The 21,939-nt window shown below is 39.3% G+C and overlaps 2 protein-coding genes across 4 annotated transcripts in view; both read right to left on the reverse strand.

The window, feature by feature from the left end:
• Positions 1-4,606, reverse strand: part of LOC134178125 (integrator complex subunit 8-like) — a 30,799-nt gene extending 26,193 nt beyond the window's left edge. Inside the window, exons 1-7 of the mRNA XM_062644918.1 lie at positions 3,986-4,606; positions 2,263-2,330; positions 2,065-2,192; positions 1,942-2,008; positions 1,148-1,221; positions 1,042-1,092; positions 34-70 (exon numbers count right to left, since the gene is read on the reverse strand). Of these exons, the coding sequence (XP_062500902.1) occupies positions 34-70; positions 1,042-1,092; positions 1,148-1,221; positions 1,942-2,008; positions 2,065-2,192; positions 2,263-2,330; positions 3,986-4,124 (564 nt within the window). The 5' untranslated portion in view covers positions 4,125-4,606. The remainder of the gene's footprint in view (positions 1-33; positions 71-1,041; positions 1,093-1,147; positions 1,222-1,941; positions 2,009-2,064; positions 2,193-2,262; positions 2,331-3,985) is intronic.
• A 238-nt stretch (positions 4,607-4,844) lies between these two features.
• Positions 4,845-21,939, reverse strand: part of LOC134179050 (coiled-coil domain-containing protein 178-like) — a 36,247-nt gene continuing 19,152 nt past the window's right edge. For all 3 annotated transcript variants that reach the window (XM_062645953.1, XM_062645952.1, XM_062645954.1), the window contains 13 exons: positions 21,021-21,099; positions 20,850-20,954; positions 18,173-18,235; positions 18,044-18,112; positions 17,924-17,977; positions 17,820-17,858; positions 16,548-16,661; positions 16,419-16,493; positions 16,282-16,352; positions 16,134-16,219; positions 6,238-6,311; positions 5,490-5,639; positions 4,845-5,430 (listed from right to left, as the gene is read on the reverse strand). In XM_062645953.1, coding sequence (XP_062501937.1) covers positions 5,032-5,430; positions 5,490-5,639; positions 6,238-6,311; positions 16,134-16,219; positions 16,282-16,352; positions 16,419-16,493; positions 16,548-16,661; positions 17,820-17,858; positions 17,924-17,977; positions 18,044-18,112; positions 18,173-18,235; positions 20,850-20,954; positions 21,021-21,099 — 1,378 coding nt within the window. In that variant the 3' untranslated portion in view covers positions 4,845-5,031. The remainder of the gene's footprint in view (positions 5,431-5,489; positions 5,640-6,237; positions 6,312-16,133; positions 16,220-16,281; positions 16,353-16,418; positions 16,494-16,547; positions 16,662-17,819; positions 17,859-17,923; positions 17,978-18,043; positions 18,113-18,172; positions 18,236-20,849; positions 20,955-21,020; positions 21,100-21,939) is intronic.

The raw sequence follows: 21,939 nt of genomic DNA on the forward strand, positions 1-21,939 counted from the left end.
CTTCCAAACAAAGCAATGAAATACCACACTCACCACTTCTTCTTTGGATGGAGAAGACATCGGTGCTTCCCTAGCTCACAAAATTAGTCTGTCACTTTATACAGCTCACTAGCAATCATGTAAAAAAGTGCACACTGAAATAGGAGACAGAGGACTACAGTTATGTCCTATGGCCAAATACATTACTACATTATCTATTATGAGCTACCATGCACCAAGCTATTTTTATTACAAGACTTCAACCTAGCACTTCAGGACGTGTTCTGAGAACTTTGGGAACTCATTTGTGCATGGGCAATTTTGAAAACACTGCAGAAATTTATGAAATCATAGCAATTCTTTGATGCAGATTTCAGCCACCCATAGCACGCACTTCAAATATGGCAACAGCAGTCAATTGCCCAATCTGCTACATTTCCATGCTACATTACCAGCCTTACAAAAAACCTTTGCCACGCTTGCACAAAAATTAATGTACGGGATTTAATTGTGGGATGAAATGCAGTCACACAAACTCCGATAATTTTTTCATGCACAAATGAGTTCCATCAAAATAGTTGGATTCACGTTAGAAACTTTGCACTTTGCAAGTTTAATCAAGTTTGAATGTGTTAAATTCTAATACTCTCTATGGTTCAATCAAGCTGATATACCATTGCCACCCAAAATTATCCTCTACATCACATACCCTCCAAACACTATAACCCAACTAGTGAGTCTGTTCTCCTGGTACATGCATCCAAAAAGCTACAATATACTGTCTAAAGTACTACTATTTACGGTAGACCGTCTCCCTGTTACTGCATGTCATTGTCACATGTACCTACTCAGCTCAAACAACAGTATACACACAATAGCTTGTCACATCAATGACAGTTCCGATTTCAAGAAAAACAAATAATAGAAAAGGTATTAAACAGCAGCAAAATTCACTGCATGGTGAGCTCCCTTCTTTAAAAATGTGTATCCTCAAATGTGTGTGAATGCATATAAGATTCTGATCATAACAACCCAAACCTGTAACCTGAGAATTCGACATACTTTTTCTGTATTGACTGGCACAGTGAACAGTGCAGTGAGACATGCATAACCCTAAAAGCAAAACAGTTGTGAATGCAGAGTGGTATACTGACCATAACCACCTAACCAGCTATAGTATAAGATGTATGCCATAGCCACAACGCTGTCGATCTTCTCCAATTTCAAATCAGCCACTGGAATCTATACCAGTAAACAATTACAATTGGTTGGTCACAATCTACAGTACACAATCACTGAATATCATCATGCTATAGGTAGTATACAATGGCTTATAATGCAACAATACAATGGCTTGAATGCCAAAGATTAGATAACGTCCATGCCCATCATAATATCGAAATTCCAGGAAAAGCTAGTGTTACTCACTAATAAATAACACAAACCCAACTTTTGCAAAATGATAACAAATTAGCAACACAATGAGGGCATCTGTAAATGTCAGATAGTCTTATCAGAACAAATATTACAAAGCAAGATAGACCCATCGCCCACCCCTTGTTGCAATGGAAAATACAGATGACACACAATCCGAACATTTGGCAAGCATGGACAGTTGACTGCACAATAAGATATTTGGTTCCCTGGCTCAGATAGTTGAGTACTTAATTCGAATTAGTGGTTGCCTAGATTGGATAGTTGGGCAGGAAATACTTTAAGATCAAGTCTTCAAACCCTGTGCAGTTACTTTGTTCGCAGCAACAATGGTAGCAATGTCAGGAAGCTGCAGTTTCCTTAATGTTGATAATGTAAAACATTCTTACAAAAGTGGAATGAAACACTACAAATGGCATCTGCAAGAGATTGGCCTGCAAACAAATTCATGTCTACTGCTGTAGAGTCTAACATAATACTATGATCATACACACTCAAGTGCATGCCAACACATGGTTGTTAGCTTACCTCTAAAGCCTGCACGCCATCAGTGAGAAGTCCAATAAACAATGACCTCTGAGCTTGAAAGGGAAGCCTAATGGCAGCAACTCTAAAATAACTATACAACGTGAAAAACATTAAGCTCTGTACTTCTTCTCAATCATTTGAAGATCCCATTCACAACTTGATGCTACCCTTAGTGCTAACTTTATCCAAAACAATGGTGGAGGACGCTTGATTTCACGTTCTTCATTCCTTATAGTCAACTTTGGAGACTCCTAAAAAAGTCATAAACTTGACTAACTATTTATTTAGATTTTAGCAATCATCTATACGACATCTGCATACTGTGTATACTCTCCAAGACATTTCTAAGAAGCCATTTATGAGTTCAGCAGGGCTAGGGTCAACACCATCTAAACATAGTTTGTTTATTAAATGATCACACAGATTCACCTCACTACATCAATGATTCATGATAACTATAGACAGAAGCCAACAACCCAAACCTTGTTACATATGATTGCAAATAGAAAATATAATATTTTCAGTCTGTTAATTTTACCTCTGTCAGTGGGGGAGGTATGTCATTCGAAGTCAAAATAACATACATGTAATATCAGTAAGACTCTATTGCATGCAAAATGAATCTGGCAGCCAGGCTATGTTCGTAAAACATGATATGTTCATGTTGCAAGGGTGTCACTTTGTGGTTACATGCAACTTTCAAGTGTAGAATCCACGTGCAAGTGTACAACTACAATTTCCTTGTAGAGCTTCTGATGTGGAAAATCGGCATATAAACTCCACAGGTGAACAAGGAAAGTATAATCTGTTTTGAAAATTCATCACGCATTGTCGAGCTTTTAGCACTATGTGATTGTTACCGTCACTCTACACAGTCACAAGACAGATGATGCTGTTTGCTGACCAACAAAGACACTTGTTCAAAAATTCTCACTACCCCAGAACAGACCAGGACTCTTTTGTTTACCCGTTGGAACTTGTGCATATACTGAAAACAAATACTAATAAACCATACAAAAAATTGATAAGTTGTACATCAGTTAATATCCAGAATCTTGTAAGTTACTGTTTAGTGTGCATATCATACAAATTTACTTGGCTGTAAATCTAAGATGATGCGTTGATTCATCAAATCCTTGTCTCTGTAGTTTGCACGTTCAGATTGTGCATTGACAATAGTTTTTCCATTAAAACTACTGGAGTAAATGGTGAGTCTCTTCTAATTTGTAGAACTTGCATTCCACAGAGTTAGTGACATTGACAAACAAAACAGCCCCCTACACTATCAAACAAAAAGACACCAAGTCTGGAATGGTTCATATAACATAAACACACGAATAGACAGTAACAAATTATGATATTGCTGATGACACTGCCATAAGGTCCTCATCAAATAAATATGAAAATACTCTAAATTGCAAGCAAATTTACACCTAAAACTTTAATTCCTACTACTAACGTACATCATAAATATCTACAACGAAAAGGTCCTAAAGCTCCACTCCATTCCTTACAGACAGAACTCAGACTTTGCAATCTTCCCAGTACATAGTACCGTATTTGTATCTGACCTACTCTAAAAACAGAGACATATATATTGAGTGGATTTGTAATAAAACAAATAAATGAATAGAGACTGCATTTTAGAGCATCAGACCACACTCAGCAGAGGATGAAATAACGGGCAGCCATCGGCCAACCAAACGATGCCTTTGATTGACCAATGAGAAGATTGCACGGCCATTTGACATGATAATTGATGATAGTATATTGCATTTTTGGAGAGTCACAGAAAACGTCGTCGCCAATGACATAAACTCTGCATCTACTTGTCTTCCTTCAATGAGCACAAATATAGTTCATCTAAATATTGGTTCTAGAGCTAGAGCTATTGTAAAACTACTGGCCACTGCCGCTCTCAAACGGCATCGACGTAAAGAAACAAGAAATTCTACTACAACGTCTACATACTGGTATAATTAATAACTGCGTTCATTCATGGGGCAGGGCACCGTCGCAATATTAATTCTAGTGATAGACTTACCACTCTTCCATTCCGCTAAATGGTTATCAAGAAGCGACTCGTTAATGGCAAAATCCAGACATGATAAAGTAGTGCGATCGAGTTTTGGTAGCTTAGGCATCGGAGGACCTAAAAAAGGCATAAACGCGGCTTCAGCCATCTTTGATCGCGAACATCCCGGATAAACAACTAATAATCACTTGATATCATATGAATTTATATGCTAGACTCTAGTTAATAGTGACTAGTAAATTATGAAATTTCACGTTTATGGTAAATGATATGATGGAATCCATACAAGCCAGTCTTGATTTGACGTTAGAACAGCGTAAATCCCAAAATATCCGCCAACAGCAAAATAGTACAATGCCGAGTAAGTAAAGTAACCTAATACGGTCACACTCCCTAGGATAAGGAGACAACCTACAATACGTTCACGATATATGTCCGTCTTCTTCACCCAGTCGGCAACGTCGAGAAGAGTCAAGCAAGCAAAGTAGAAGAAAAACAGAGAGTAGATCGTGCCAACTGCTGCGTAAAGTAACTGCTCAAACAAAACCTCCAACGTCCAAATCCACGAATAATCTGCTAACGGAACTAGAAGTTGTTCGACCATAATAAATTTTCGTACGTGAACAGCATACGCATTACTTGGCTCCCGGATCTACTCAAAATGCAGGACCCGTCAAATGTATTTCATGTACATAGTAGATCTAGTCGGACAAACGGTAAATTGCTAAACGGCATTATGCAAACGGCAAAGATTGTCTGATCGAAAACATCTTTCAGGCTAAAAACGATAGAATTTTATTCTGTTTGATCATCTAGAGTAAATTGATTTCTCACGTGATTATCCACGTACTTTCACGCTCTGACACAGTACAGTGGTAAATACATCATATTGCCTTTACAAATCGAAAGTGGCAAATTGTTGTGCATTATATACATACTAGGTGCACCTACAGCATCAAACGTAATATGGCACCAGCTAAGGATGGAATGTAGTAGCACTTTTAGTTGCCTCTTCACGATGACTTCTGCTGCTTTTATGTGTCACTGACTCAAAGTCATCCTACATAATTTGGCACCAGGGTATACGTAATAGCTGAAGATGTAGTAGCACTATTGCCCATTGTAGCACTTTTAGTTGCCTCTTCACGATGACTTCTGCTGCTTCTATGTGTCTCTGACTCAAAGTCATCCTGCACTAGTAATGACGACGAAGACAATGGCGGTGCAAACTGACAAATTTGTTGGCCTGATGACAATGCAAACATTCTCTCTCGTCGTAAGAAGCGTCTGATGCTTTCTAACGCTTGAGCAAACCTCTTCTCCACTGATTCAAGTCTTCTGACATTCTGACTTGATTTTGCACCGCATTCAAAGTAACAGTTTTCGTTGCAAATAGAACGAATCTGATGATACTCGTCTAAAATTGACTGCATTCGCTCTTGAAGGCTTAACAACTAAGAACTCATAAAATCAATACAATCTTGGCAAACAAACATTTGAAGAAACCACTGACACTTTTGTGATCTTGTAAACTGCGTTCCAGTGCAAGCTTTCTTTCCAAAGAATCCATTACCTTTGCTTTTGTTTTCATATGATAAATTTGTTGTCTCTTATACTCGGCAGCCAACAGCTCATTCTCATGTATTGTCTTCTCCATCCTACCCTGTTCATAAAGCGGTAAGTTGGTAAATTAGAAACAATTAAGCAGCTGGTATGTATGTATACACACATACTCCACCATATTTCCTCAAATTTTAATAATAGAATGACTGGTCATCATAAGAATTTGTGGAGACCTTACGGTTACCATTCAAGTATGTCACTCTATTTACGTATGTCACTCTATTTACGTATGTCAATCTATTTCAATTATCCTCAAGACCAGTGTCACTCCGCCAGATGATAGGAGGCAAGGTTGTGGTAACTTTTACATATGCTTGTTCACTCTTTATTAAATAGATCCAGTCACATGCATACACGGCCGTTTAGTTTTGATCATGCTATCAACACCAATAACTTTGACAAACAACATCTAAGAATCTTCGTCATTACATAGCAGCGTTTTAGACTTCTTTTTCTCCAGAGTATGGGTGCCCCAAAGCAATTCGCGTCTTGTGCACAGACAGCTATGGTACGTGTTCTATTCAATCATGCTATCCTATGTTCTATAGCCTGTCAATCTATATTTATAAATTGCAGTAAGTCCAACTATTTAACCAAGTCAAAATACAGCAAGTAACTGATCAAGATCGAGATCATACCTTGAGACACAAAGTAAGATTCTTCCTTTCGGTCACGTACTTCTGATGTCTTTTGATGACATCATGATAATAGTCTACAAAACATTAATACAACGTTCAAACTAGTATAACTAGAAGAATATTGGATTCAGTTATGTTTCAAGGTTACAAGCTATACTTTAGACAAATTCCAGTCCATCATATACACTTAAAGTTCTTGTTACAAAAGCATGCAGCATGCAACAAATTCAAGTTGTCTTGCTTAAGTTCAAGTATTTTTGTTAATTAAGCAAGCATCTCAATCAACAAATTATCACAAAGAACGTACACAAATTAAAAATTACTAGTTTTGACTAAACTATTAAGAACCTAATAGCTTCCAAAATTGCAAACAAATCAAGACTCTGAGACAGCAAATAAATTTTAGGATCTAGACTGCAAGAGTCACCATAATTACCAAATCACGATATGTTAATCTGTTTCAATAAAACTTTCAATTACAAGTGTAATATTTTCATGACATCACAGTGACATAGCTCGGGTGTCCTGAAGTGGGTTCACAAATCGAAAACAAATATAATATATGTATGTGTAACTTGCCTCCTTTGCAATTATGGTAAATGTAAGCACCTGCGACTAATGGTATGGCGACTAAGTTTACTGGCAACTAAATGTCCGCGACTAAATGTCCTGCTACTAAATATCGGCGACTAAGTGACTTAGACCCATAACAGAAGTTATAATTCCTGAAAGTCAATGTGGCTTTCGCAGAAATAGAAGTACAACTGACATGATTTCACTGCTCGACAACTGCAGGAAAAATGCCAGGAGCAAAATAAAGATCTACACGAATAACCTTTGTAGACTTAGCAAAAGCTTTCAACACGGTCGATAGACTGGGTTTTGGAAGATTCTGCACAAATTGGTTGTACTGCTAAAGTCTTAAACATCATTAAATCATTTCATGATGAAATGGTTGCTCATGTGATTGATAACGGCAAAATGTCTCAACCCTTCATAGCATCAAATGGTGCTAAGCATGGATGTGTTATGGCCCCGCTCTTGTTTAACATCTTTTTCTCGCATTCAAAGGTTGTGAAAAAGGCATGAATATACGATTTCGCACTGATGGTGGAGTATTCAATCTTCGACGGATGTCAGGAAAACAAAAGTCAAAGAATTGTTGGTTCGTGAACTACTCTTTGTAGATGACTGTGCTCATTTCTCTCCTATGTGGAGTGACATGCAATTCTTATGGACAGGTTATCTAATGCAGCATGTAACTTTGGTCTTGTAATTAGTTTGAAAAGACTGAATTAATGTTACAAGCTAGACCTGGTAACTCTATCGAACAATCAATCATTACAGTTCAAGACACACCTCTAAAGAATGTGAACAAATTTTGTTATCTTGAAAGTAACAAGATGAAAAAATTTAACAATGGATGAAGAGATCTCATCTCGTATTGCAAAGGCCAGTTCAGCTTTCAGAAAACTAAGCAAACGGTTGTGACAGGAGCATGAAGTACATTTGCGAACCGAAATCAACGTATAGCGTGCTATTGTTATATCAACTCTGCTATATGGTTCTGAAACGTGGATGCTGTATCGAAAGCATATCAAGAGCTTGGATTGTTTCCATATGATGTGTCTATGCAAAATAGCTGAAATTTATTAAATGGCAAGACTTTGTTCGTAATACGGAAGTTCTTAGGGTCTGCAATGTGAATGGTATTGAAACATTTTTGCTATCAGCACAAGTTTGTTGGTCAGGCCACTTAGTTCATATGGAAGATGAAAGAATTCCAAAGGCCGTGATCTATGGAGAAATAAAGGAGGGTGTACGCTTGAAAGGAGGTCCCAAAAATGGTTCAAGGACAGTCTAAAGGCAAACCTAAAGTCTTGCAACATTAATTCTCAGCTTTGGGAAAAATAGATATTGACATGCCATTATGGAGATCAACGTACAGAACCGTCATTGACCAATTTGAACAACATCGCTGTCCAACCTTAATGTTCAAACGACAAGCCGCAAAAGCAGGCAGTCATCAAAGCACCCAATACATCTGTACCATCTGTGGTCGTATATGCGGATCCCGTATTGGGCTGTTTGTCATGGTCAAAGCCACAATTAAGATTTGTCGAAATCGACAACTTAGTCCATCATCAATGTAGGTAGAGGGCATCCAAGCTGGTGCATTGGCACGATGCATGCTGTTGTCTTGCGGACTGGAAATGCAAATTATGCTTGGGTGGAGGTTTGCATGCAACCTGTGAACAGTGGTAGGCTACGCCCCTGCATCAGCTAACAGTTTCATTTGCAGCTTCAAATACACCATGGTGTCCAGATTTATAAATTGTCTTACTAAAAACACAGTTCAAATAATAAAAATTAAATATGGAGCTCAAGAAAAACAACAGATTAAATAATCCAATTTGAATATTTCTGAGGTCAATAAAAAAGAAAACAGACATGCAGTATCAGGTAGTTCAACCTGCATCACCACAGCTAGTGCAAATGCATAACTCCATGCAGACCCCTTTGTACTTTGTATAAGCATAACTATAGCCAAAATAGTGTACACTACATATATAGTTGTCTAAGCGTTTGCAAATTAAACCACCTACTTCGAGCCATTCCTGGTCACTCTATTATTGAACAGCTTTCTTGTTTTGATTCTGGCATGAGACATTCACTATGTCAAATAACCAATTCGTCTATTTCAGATCCAAATTGGATGCAAGCAACTCTGCCTCTATGCTTCGGAGGTTTAGGTTTTTACGAAGTGCCTTGAAATCATCATCAGCTGCCTTTTTAACTATTACATCCCTAAGTGGCTGACCCCAACAAACAAGCACCGACCCCAACAAACAAGCACCATCCCCAACAAAACCTAACCCCAATTATTCTACATATGTAGTCAAATCCCACATGTCAAACTCAGTTTCTAGCAAATATCTACAAATTATCATTCTAGCATTGTGTTGCCACAATTGAACAGAGAGCTGTTGCAAAAGGTTGGAGAAAGTTGCTGTAAATCGATGCCATTATATAGGTCGTAGTTTTGGCTGCAATAGTTCTCAACGTCTGAAGACTTGCTTGAGTCCAAAAGCCAAAAGATTCCAGCACCAAAGGGTAGAACAGTCCTTCACGTTTTAGTGTTTGTAATCCTTTCCAATTCTCCTGCCCTTGTAGCGGCTCCAGCCATTTCTGCAGTTTCACATACATACTTAGCTTGGACAGTGTTACGAACTGTTACGTCAAAGAAAGCAGGCCTGCCATCAACAATGTCTGGATAACAAATGTCACCAGGACTAGCCTTAGACTTACTAAAACATGTCTGTTCTCTCCTGGCTTCTTCGTTGTCTATCAATAAGGCATGCCAAATAATGTCACATAAAGCATTATGACGTCTGTTAAGAGCTGAATTGCAAACACAACCCAGCAAATGGTCTCCATTAGGGTCAATGATACTGCCACAAACACATCTGAGCGAGTCAGGAAATCCGGAAACAGAGGAATGCCAAGCCAAATCCTGATGGCAATAATGAACTCATGTTGAAGCATGAATAGGCCAAGATTTGGTTTGAGACTGCCCTCAGCCATGCTCCAGCATAAAGAGAAGAGATTGTATTAATCTTTGCTCTGTTTCTCACAATGCTCATGTCCTTGAGAAACTGAAACTGAATGACATCCAGCTGCAACTGTAGTGCCTCTTGCGGTGAAGTAAAAAGGCAGGCTCATCAGTGCCTATATGATTTTCAAGTTGAACAGAAAATCTTTCTCTTTCCCTAATTTCAAATTTGACAGCAACAGAACATGCAGCCGGCCATCCCAATATCCAGCATAAACAGCTAAATATACATATTAAAATTTTTTTCAACATATATTTAACAGACTAATGGTGACATATATAGCCGCAGTGTGTGTGTGTGTGTGTGTGTGTGTGTGTGTGTGTGTGTGTGTGTGTGTGTGTGTGTGTGTGTGTGTGTGTGTGTGTGTGTGTGTGCGTGCACGTGTTCAGAGTAAACTCTCAAACGGTGCATTGGCGAGAGGTGATCAAACTGTCGTTCATCTACTCTTCTACCCTGGCTCAGTCTGTGCCCATTGGTTAATCGCGGGTCCCCTCTCAAGGAGTCAACCCTCACGTGAAATCTCGCGACAACAAGAATGCTACAACTTACGGTTTATTCAAACGAACGCCCGTACCGATCCCGTGTGGACTTTACGCATCACTGCCCTTCGCAACGCTTCCAGCGATCGACAATTTCTCGCCAACTGAAGCCGTTCTTTTACAGCTTGCGGTTCTCTCCAAATTCTCATTGCATTTACACCGAATCCGACCTAAGCATTTCCAGCACCGATCGCTACACAGGGAAAGTGCCGATTTCTACCAAAAAAACGCGAGAAGAGCAAGATTCGAATTCAAGTCATATACGGGTGAGCAAGTAACTGCAAGTGACTTCCATGATTTCGCCTGGATATATGATTCTGAACGGGAAATTCGCTGCTAGCTAGACTTTGGAATACTGGATCCTCGATAACTTTCTGAGCGGGATATAGTTGAATGGGATATAGTTGAATGGGATATATAACTCGGAATGAAATTCTTCATGAGAATGCTGTCCGGCTGCTAGCCTGAATGTCATGTCATTCTACGCCTAGAGTAATGCCCACCTCTCCCAATTTGTTACTTCCACACTGCCATCTTCATGATCAGTTGTTCTCTATCTCAACAGGCTATACAAAGGAGAGCTGTCGTGTGTGTGTGTGTGTGTGTGTGTGTGTGTGTGTGTGTGTGCATGTGTGTGCGTGTGTGTGTGTGTGTGTGTGTGTGTGTGTGTGTGTGTGTGTGTGTGTGTGTGTGTGAGTGAGTGTCAGATGTCTGTGTGTGTGCATGTGTGTGCGTGCATACAACGATAAAATAATTTACTAACAACTAATCTAATCTGCCCGTGAGAAGAACGGGATGGTGGGATGGTGGGCTAGTTACAGTGGGGAATATAACGCCCGGACACCGGACATTGTCCGGTCAAAACAAGTCCATGTCCGGCCATATATTGTCTTGGCCGGACATTGCATGGTTAATCAAACGGTCACACCCAAATGTCATGATGGGGACATAACTCATGAGTCAGACTGTGCACTATCAGAGTATGTTTTCTTGCGGTAATCTACTATCTATTCTCCTTAAGTCTGAACTAGGATGTGGTAGAGGTAACACCAGGTGTGCTCATTAGATCATGTTATCTTAAGTGGTTCCAGTTGATGATCCCTTGATTTCACAGAATAATTGGATAATAACCATTTCTACTAGGCTAATATGTCTTTGATATGCAAAACTGTTATCTTTTGGTTGTCTTTGTAGGAAGGGCTTAAATAATTTAATAAACAGATGCCAGACCTGGTGATTCCGAGATCATCACGGAAGGTCCAAAAAACAGTGGAGATATTACAGATTTTCAAAGTTCACACTTATGGGGACTTCCTTACCACACTTATGGTAAGCTTCTGTGCGAAGTGGTGAGACGGGTTACTGCAATGGAAGTTGCCCTAGAATACAAATTTTCACCAAGAATGCACCACAGCACCAAATAGAAGGACATGAATTGGTAGAAACAGCGTCCCCTAGACGGTAATCCAAACATCCTGATTTGTGAATGTTTTCTTTCTGGGTATGTGGTCAGGATGTGCGGGGTGAAGGGCGGGTAATTGTGTCAATGGTTCTGACACAGGGACTGTAGGTGAGAGTGCGGGAACCCGCAAACACGTCAATAGTTGTCATTGTCAAACTTTTTGAAGCCGTAGCAGTGACTGCTGTTTCTTTGAAAATTCCAGTCGTTCTAGAAAGATTCTAAACAGTTTCTAGATTTGACTGACAGCAACTAGAGCACATCTGTCTATTTTTGTACGTTTACTCTGTTCTTTCATCTGCAAAACCTTGACTCCCGTCGTTCAGGCAGCCTCGTAAGTTTTTCAAACAAATCTTGGTACTGTACAGTGGAAGCCCGGAAGTGGGAACGTGTTGTGATGCTAATCAATTGGTGCTAACATGTGGTGCACGTAGATTTTCAAGCTGTTCACTGTGAAAGGGATAACGCATTTACTTGGAGTGTGTGGAAAGGAAAGCCCAACCACCTGTTCAAATTGTGAGTATATTGGTAAAGTACAGTTCAACGCAGGAATTCTCTATTTTCATATCTTTCTTTAGTTACAGTACAAGTTCAGTGTTAGCTTGTAGATATGGACATCATACCCAACACAATTGATGCAGCTGGCTTTGCTGCAGACAGCGTTGCTACTATCTTGTATCCTGATGATGCCCCAGTAAACCATGTCCCTGTGGTGGTACTTGGGGATGGCAACTGTTTGTACCGAGCAGCTAGTGTTGCTGTATTTGGAAAGCAGAATGAGCACTCGAATATCAGGGAAAAGGTGGTCAGAGAATTGCTAGAAAACTGTACGATATTATGCTCAGCTATTCGTTGAAAGGGCTGAGCAGGCAAATGGCGATGATGGACACAAGGTATTCTCTGCTGCTGCAATACTGTCACAGGTATTAGGAAACAAAGCACATGCTGTTTTTTCAAATGAGTTGACAAAAATTCACAATACACCATGCCTTTGCTGAAGGAGTAACCATCAAGCAGAGTTATCTCGCCGGAAAGGAGTGTGAAGTGGCATGTTAGAGATCTCTGCTTTAGCGACTGTACTTGGCAAAGATGTACATACCATCGATCCCAAGCAGTTTTCATGTGCATGTCGATCATTCATGCAAACTGTTTACTCTCCTCGCCAAGGAGTTGTATGTACCTAATCACTTTGTTCCTGTTCTTCCAGTTGCTGACCCAAAGATCAATGACAGGTGTATGAAAGGCCAGAGTGTAGGTCAGTCTTTGTCGCCAGCTTGCATGCAGGCTGAATTTGAAGATGAGTTCATCAGTTCGTAGGTTGAACCCCCAAAACAGCTGAAACGGCACAGTCCTCTCCCCATTTCTCCATCTGACTCCAAAAAGGCAAAGACAAAACAGTCAGACATTTTCTCATTCTTGCAACCGAAACAGGTAGCATCAACAGCAACATTCAAAACAGCAGCAAGCTCTAGCCCAACGAAATCAATTCAACCGTCAAGCTCCACTAAAGGCTTCTAAATAATGCCATCACTTGCAACTGACCTGTTAGACAGAAAACCAGAGATAGTAGAAACTCACAAGTCTTACCAAAAAAGACCCCAACCAGGAATGGCCAAGTCACTGTCTAAGTGCCAGAAGCAGTCATCATCACGTAGAGTATCCCTTAGCACGTTTAAAAAGTGGCAGACCCACTATGAGAAAGAATATCAGACTTTGTCATGACTTCGTTGCAATCTTGATTTCGATTCAAATGATTGTGTTGGTTCTCTTTGGTGCGAGCTACGTCGCAGGTATGAAAGCAGTATTGTTGGATCTAAAAATTTTCAACATGCATGGCTAGTTGGATCTGTTAACCAGAGAACAAGCAACATTATCGATCATGCAATGAGTGAACAGCATAGTATAGCGGTTAACAAATGGCGTACTGACAATGCTCGGGCATGTCAGGAGTCTATATCCACCTATGCACCAGTTGCTAAGAGCCTACTTCACATCGAGAAATCAGAGCACACATGCTTATTGAATAAGTTTGATCTTTGATATATTTTAGCCAAGGAAATGATGGCATTTAAGAAGTATCCTGTGCTAGCCAAAACTTGAAAAGAGACACGGAGTAGATATTGGCAATTCCTATTTGAACAAAGCCAGAGCACAAGAGTTTACTCACTACATTGCAGAGAGCCAACGCTTGCAATTACGACGCAAGTTAAAGGATGCCAAGTTTTACAGTGCAATAATTGATGGGTCAACAGATACAGGAAACATTGATTGATGATGAGCTTGTGATGGTGCAATACTGTGCACTTGATCACGATACCCAAGAAGTTCAGAAATCAATGGCATGAAAGGGAAAATGCAAAGTAAGTTGCCCTGGCTAATGTGGCAGTGGTGCTGTGGGCACAGACTTGAACTGGCTTGCAAAGACACGCTGTGCAGCAAGGTAATCAAGGATGTCATGGAATTGTTGCTTCGATTATATTGCTTATACCACAAGTCTCCTAAAAAAATTACTTGAGCTTGAAGGCATCATTGCAGACCTTACGGAAGCATACAGCTTCCCCATAGGCGGAAATGTGCCTGTGCGCTGCTCAGGAACACGTTGGATTGCTCATAAGCGTAAAGCTCTGCAACGATTCATTGACAGATATGAAGTGTATGTAAACCATTTGTCCACACTAGCAAGTGACAGACAGACAAAGGCAGAGGATAAAGCACGCCTCAAGGGTTATGTTTTTAAGATGAAGAACTACAAAATGCTAGTTGGCACAGCTATGTATGTAGACTTGCTACAGCCCGTACATCTCTTAAGCCTCAGTCTCCAAGATGACAAAGTCAACATTGTACATGGTATACATAACCTGCTAAAAGCCAGCAAATCACTCAAAGGTCTTGCCAAGAAAGAGCCCGGGGAATGGCCAACCTTCAAACTCGTTTTGAGCCGTCTTCAGAGAGACAAAGAAGATACTTTGTATCAAGGAGCCCCTTTGGCAAACTATTCTGTCAGCACACTAAGTAACTGTGCAGAAAAGGTGAAAACCAATTTAGTATGCCTTGATAATAAAATGAAGGAGCGACTAGGTTGGTGTGACACCAAACTTCTTCGTCATATAAATGCCTTTCTTGAAACCAAACATGGCAAAGAAAACCTAACGTTCAAACCTCTAGCAAGATAGTGAAGACGAGAATGTTGATGATACTGCAGAGGTTAGAGAAGCTGTAGAAGCTCTTGCTGTTCGTTTTGCCAAACCACTAGAAAGGAAAGGCGTTAGTATTCTTGCTCTTCATGACGAGGTTGAGGAGGTAGTCCGTTATGCTAGAAAATATCTTAATGTCAACAAGGTGTGCTATGAGTCTGTGTGGTACATACTTTACACCTGTCCAGACCATTGTAAGTGGCCAAACGTTAATTGTGCCAGCTAGTATTTAGTCTCCCCTTTACTACCACACATGTTGAAAGGATGTTTTCGTCGCTGAAACTGATCAAGACAGACAGGCGCACCAGCATGGGCAACACCACCTTGTCTGACCTTATGGAAGTATACCATGAAGGACCATCACTTGAAGACTTTTACACTGACGCCGCTATTCAGCTGTGGTGGGAAGGATTCAAGACCAACCGCCGTCCTAATCAAGGTTTCAGAAAGCAATACACAGCAAGGAAAACTGAAGAGTCGGCCCAAGACGATAGCACTAGCAGCTTTAATTTAGATGACTGGGACGTGTGGCATAATCCTCTAAGCCTGTCTACATTTAGTTTTCCAGAAGAGTCTGACTGACAATTTTGTACATCGTTGTGCTAGGTTTACCCGTTAATGTTCTGCTATTGTCTCACACAATTATAGTGCACTTTCAAGTTTGCCTTTTGAAGTTCCATAAGTTTTCTAGACTTTATTGTAATGCAATAAATATGCTTGCCGTGCAGGTATGTTGTCTCAAAGTTGTTATTGTCGTGATTTGTACAAATGTCAAATAATCACTAATAATAATAGCAATAGAGTGTTTGCGGGCTTTGAAATTGATAGCGTGGGCGTGGCCTTAAAATGGATGTGGCTTTGGCAAACCTGCTTGTCCGGACAAAAAACATTCTTTATATTCCGCTCTGTCGTACACACACACACACACACACACACACACACACACACACACACACACACACACACACACACACACACACACACACACACAGACAACTGCACATGTATAAATCACTATCAGATAAGTAACTAAAATAAAACGACAGAATGTCAATGCTGGCATCCAAATATAAATTAGAAATGTCTCTACCTTGGATCTCTTTGAGTTCTTCTTGTAGATCAATTTCTTCTTGTCTTGCTGCTTGAATAATAGCATTTTTATCATCCAATTCATACCTGCTCATCCATCAAGTTAAACACAGCAAACTCTTTGCAGTAATTAGTGTTTATAGGCTCACTGTAATGTTTCCAGTACACCACTCACCTCTGTCTCCAACCGTTCCACTACTTTAGTTGACGCAGCTAAATCCTGTAAAAACTCCATAAATTAGAGTTAACATTACCTGAAGACTATATATTGATAATTAAACTGCACCTCCAACTTTCTTTGAATCATATCTGTCTTCCAATCAACCTCATCTGATTCCTTACGATATCTGTTTACTTCCTCCTGACATGGTACGTATGAATGTAATCTACACACTTCTCATTTCAAAACTACAACCTTCAGTTCCATTTCCACAGGTACAAGTTCATCTTTCCTCTTCCCAAGCTGCTGAGTAGTTTCGTTATGTTTCTGCTGTATATCACTCAGTTCAGTCGTCAATTTGTCTACTGTCTGTTAGAAGAAATACAGTTCATTTTAGGACAGTAAATGTGTACAAAGATGAGGGTCTGTGTACCTGCGTGGTGTGTGTGTGTGTGTGTGTGTGTGTGTGTGTGTGTGTGTGTGTGTGTGTGTGTGTGTGCATGTTCACACTTGTGCAAATACAAATAATTTCTAAAAATTTTGAATTTTAATGGTACATGTACCAATCAAGACAGTTCTCTTGCATTTGCCCATGTACATGCACTTTCTTCTCAACTCAATGGTCTAACTAATAGTACTGTACTAAGTATTTGACATAAGGAATATAGAGGCAGCCAATGTTAGAGCATTTTGGCTTGATGTTCGTTTTCACTTAATTAATTAGTACTGTGTGATGTATGGTGGTATAAACGTTAGACGTCAATTGTAGCCACAAAAATTGTCGCCATACACATCAACTTGTATTCAAACCATACCACTATTACAAATTCAATACAAGACCATCATTATGTGATAATGCTACAAGCTACTAGATGCGTGCATGTAGAAACTGATTGAGAAAAGGCTCATACTGAGGCTCAAGGAATTCCGCCTATACATACATGCAGTCTCATCTCCATCTGTTGTTACATCTACTTGATGATAGCTAGTAATGCTAGTGATGATCACCTTACAAAAAAGAGGAAGCTTCACTTCAACAGTCATAAAATAATAAAAATATTTGATAGCTCTTTGTGAAGACCCTCATATAATGGTTTACATGGTAAGTGACCATGCATCGGTGTTTCTCAAAGAAAGCACAGCCAAATAACATGAAATCACAAGGAATATATGGAACCCTGGCAAACGAGAGAAAGCAGGAAAATATACAAGCCTTCCAACAATATAATAGCAGCAAGCAGACAAAGAAGCAACGATTCACTCACTTCACACGGTGCTTTGCTTTGAGCACCATAGCACCAGATGCCCACATTGAGAATAGTAAAGGCACTAACTGAGACTGAGCAAGTGAATCAGTGATTGCCATTGAAAAGTAAGTGAAACTACCTACCACAACACCTACGCAACTACAAATTAAACTTAAAATTCTGCATTCTCTGTGTGACATCAGTAAATTCACACAGTTCCTATAGTTATCAACGTATCACTTTCTGTCAATGTGTGTCTCTATGCTTAGAGTAAAACTACCTGTTGCTTATCCATAGCTACAGCCATCAGTTTTCCAATCTACAAGTGATTCATTTCCATAATATAATATATGTTCATAAGCTACAAATCAAGATCTGTCCTACTTCAGTGCTGAGGGTTGTATTTTGCTTTTCAAAAGTTCTGGCCTTTTCAGAAGTCTGCAAGAAATAGGCATTGCTGCTCCTGTATTTTCTCAGTAATCACTATACAATAACAAAACGTACAATTTCAAGCCTCTTTGTAGAGCTGACTTTGAATTCAGTTGCTTCACTACTATCAGCTTTGATTCGAACCTAACAACAAAAGTGGACAATACTAAAAGACATAAATAGTACCAATACTGTTGTAATCACTCGTAGTAATGTCTTAGCGTGAGATTCCTCTTTAAATTGATGCCGCAATGTGTCCAATGTGACCTACACAGAAGGACAAGAAAAAGACAGCTGCATATACACATTTATGCATCGCAAAAAAAAGTAGTCTTAATAACATTGCACATAGTTTAGCAAAACTTCCAAATATTTATCTACAGGGCACTTGCACAAATTGCTGAAAAGCAACAGATACACGTGTAGACTTGCAGCTCATCAACAAGAAGTGCATGTTAATTAATTAGACTACATCAAGATACAAATTATGCAGGGTCTAGAGTAAATTCTAGAGTAAAATTCTCTAGTATTGCTGTGTCTTCAAAATCAAGCAGTTTAATTCATCTACCAGTTTAATTCATCTACCAGTACATAAATCCAAGTACCGTATTTCTTCAAATAGTGGCCACGGCCTCTATTTTTAACAAGGTTACGAAACTGTGGCCTCCAAACAAGGCCGGCTTGTATTCGAGGGTGGCCTCTATTTTTAGGTGTCTACTTCACACTGTGACATGTTGGTACTTGAACATCACATTTCTTTCTGTTGACATAATTGGACACTTTAAAGGTGTCAACTGCAGCAGGTTTAGCTGTAACTGCCACGACTATTACCGGTACATATTGCTGTACGTTGTGTTGATAAAAATGTAATTTATAGACGAGTGCACGTAATAGAATAAGATTGACATGGAAGCATCAAAAGCATGTGATATGGGCATGACCAGTAGACTAGTGAGGCCTCAATTTTTTCAAGGGCGGCCTCTATTTTCAACAAGTCTCTTCAGCTGCGGCTTCTAAACGAGGGCGGCTTCTATTCAAATGCGGCCACTATTTAAAGAAATACGGTATATCTGCACACACACACACACACACACACACACACACACACACACACACACACACACACACACACACACACACACACAGTTATCAAGCAAAACAAAAAAAGCTAATGGAAAGAAATGTTAACTTGAGCCATGGTAATGAATTTTGCGGGTGTTTAATGTGCATACCTGAGCTTTATATTCCCTTCTGACTTTTCTGTCCCATAGCCACAAGATTAAGGCAGAAAAGGCCTTAAGACTCTTTCTTCTAACCTTTCAGAAAGGGGAAGAAGGAAATCAAACAAAAAATAGGTTGACAACTGTTTCAGTCTCTTCCAAAAGATACAAAAACATAATACATGTATTTTAGTAGGAATGGCTACACAAACCAGCAAAAAGCAAACAAACAAGTGTGGATGCTTCAATACTGTACCAAATTGAGGGTGCCATGACTAAGTTCACCATTGCAGAAAATTGTAACAACTGTACATTGTGAGTTAGTCATGGCACCCTCATTTTGGTACAGTATTGAACCATCTACACCTGTTTGCTCGCTTCTCTCTGGTTTGTGTAGCCACTCCTACTAAAATACATTTATATTGTTTTTGTAGTTTGTTCATTCACTTTTTGCATGAAGAATATCACAAGACCCGTATGAAGACCAGCCTAGGGAATTCTAGGAAATGTAACTATCTATCTATTTAATGAATCATACACATGGATTGCAATTTAATTAAGCTTGACTGTTTGTTTTGATCATAATTCTTGAGTAGTGTTGACATGTCAATTGTGTCTGACTGGAAGTTTTTGGCCAACTGTGGAGAGCATAGCGTAGTGACATTGATTTTTTGGCCATGGCCAAGCAAGTTGAGAACCTTGATGGGTTCATTACATCATAGTAAATAGAATCTAAGAACTACTGAACACAACATAGTTCCCTACAACTAAAACGCAACCTAGATAAATAACTGCTGAAGAAGACCCAAGAAAATCAGCTCAAATCGATTTCAACCAAAAAGATAGCAAACTGCTCAGCTGCATGCAGAAATGTGGTCTCAGTAGTCTCTTTCCAACAATGTAGCTAGGTTGCACTTGATACTCAATAATGGTGCTGTGATAGACCGTTAGATGTCACCGCAGAAAGTCCTACTAAGTCATCAGTACATCTTTTGAGAGATTTTGAAGTGCGCTTTCGTCAGTTGCATTCGTCCTGAACAATTTCTAGCGCATTTTATTAGATACCGCAGCAAAGAGAAGTCATGCTTGCTTAGCTGTCTAGTCGCAGCATCTGTAGACAAAATATTGCATCCTAAACATTTTGTGGATCGCTGAGAACAAAAGAAGCGGCTGCAAATGTCAGAAGACGCACCTGTGAGTGCTGGAGCACGCGTAGTGCCACTTTTAGATTGGCAGAAGACGCGACAATCAAGCTGCTCACACAAAATCGTGATAGCAGTATTTTTAACCGATCGTTAAACAAAAAAATTGCTTCTGCCCAGGATAGTTTGCAGCAAAGAAACGTAACCAGTTCAGTCGGAGAAAGCATGCAGAATGAAAAAACCCGTCTGAAGAAAGTTAGTTAGTCAGACGAAACATATTGCAAATACATTCAAAAATAAACCAAATGGTTTTAGAGGTTCAAACTTGGCACACATAGAAAAGAAAAGTAGGAGACTTCAACAATGCTATTCGTTTTTGCACTAGTGCAACCACATGTTATTAGCTTAATCCAATAAATATCAAATGTAGAATAACAGTTAGTCAATATAAATTCATCTACAATACAACACAAAGGTAGCGTGAATAGAAGACAAGTTCATCATGACTGGTTAACTTACTTGCAGTGCATTTTCAGTTTCTTGTACAGTAAATTCAAGCTGACACATGTCTGCTAGCTTCTGACTGTGATTTGTTTCAGCAACTTGATACTCCTCAACTGACACCTAGAATTTCAACATTAACAGTAAACTACAATGACATATTAAATCTAGATATGTCCTCTAAATTACTTTTAGCTGCTCTTCCAATGTTTGTAAGTCTCGCTCACAACGCTTGCTTGTTTTTCTGTCACGAATGGCATTTCCATGACTAAATAATGTAGATACATTTCATCAAGTTACACATTATTGAAACATCACTGAAAAACTCCTCTTCTGAAGTTCAAATACAATACCTTACCAAAGTTTTCACAATTTCAAACAGCAAAATAGAGTAAAATAATCTGACTAATTTATATATATACTGTAAATCAATAAATTTTCTTAGATATAAACGTAACTACAAATTGCAGTAAACTCATTTGTAAAAATAAATGTTAAAAAAATTTCTCTCATGCATCTTGAACACATGCATGAAAGTGACAATGAGGCTCAACCAACATCTGGGTAGGTGCCTGCCGATGTACCTACTTCTCTCGATATGTCTCTGATTTCTTGGCTTGCAAAGCCAATTCATCGACTGCACGCTACCCTGAGCTGACAAAGCCGTTGCCGCCCAAACAATGAAGACGATCATTCAAACAGTGCCATATGTACATCCGCAAATGAAGAGTCCCGCTGTTGCTGCTTGCTATGTTAGTGAGTTTAATGGACATATTGTTTACATCGTCCAATGAGCCAAGCAGACTTCACTCTTGTGAGCCTAATGGAATGACTATGAAATCAATAAAACCAAGTACCGTAAATCCAAAAATTTTCATACTCATGAAATTTAGTTATTTTCATACAGATGCCTAAAATTTATGGATAGATGCACTTGAATTCAGCTACAGTACAGTACTGATGTTATGTATGAAAATACCATATGTACGAACTACTTCATGGGCAAAAGTACTAAAATTATGAGTATGAAAATTTCTGGATTGACAGTATTGATGAGTATTTGGACTATAAAAGTTAGTAAGCAATTTAAGTTAGTAAATTCTTTGCA

This window comes from Corticium candelabrum, chromosome 4 (assembly GCF_963422355.1).
Source record: "Corticium candelabrum chromosome 4, ooCorCand1.1, whole genome shotgun sequence".
NCBI lineage: Eukaryota > Metazoa > Porifera > Homoscleromorpha > Homosclerophorida > Plakinidae > Corticium > Corticium candelabrum.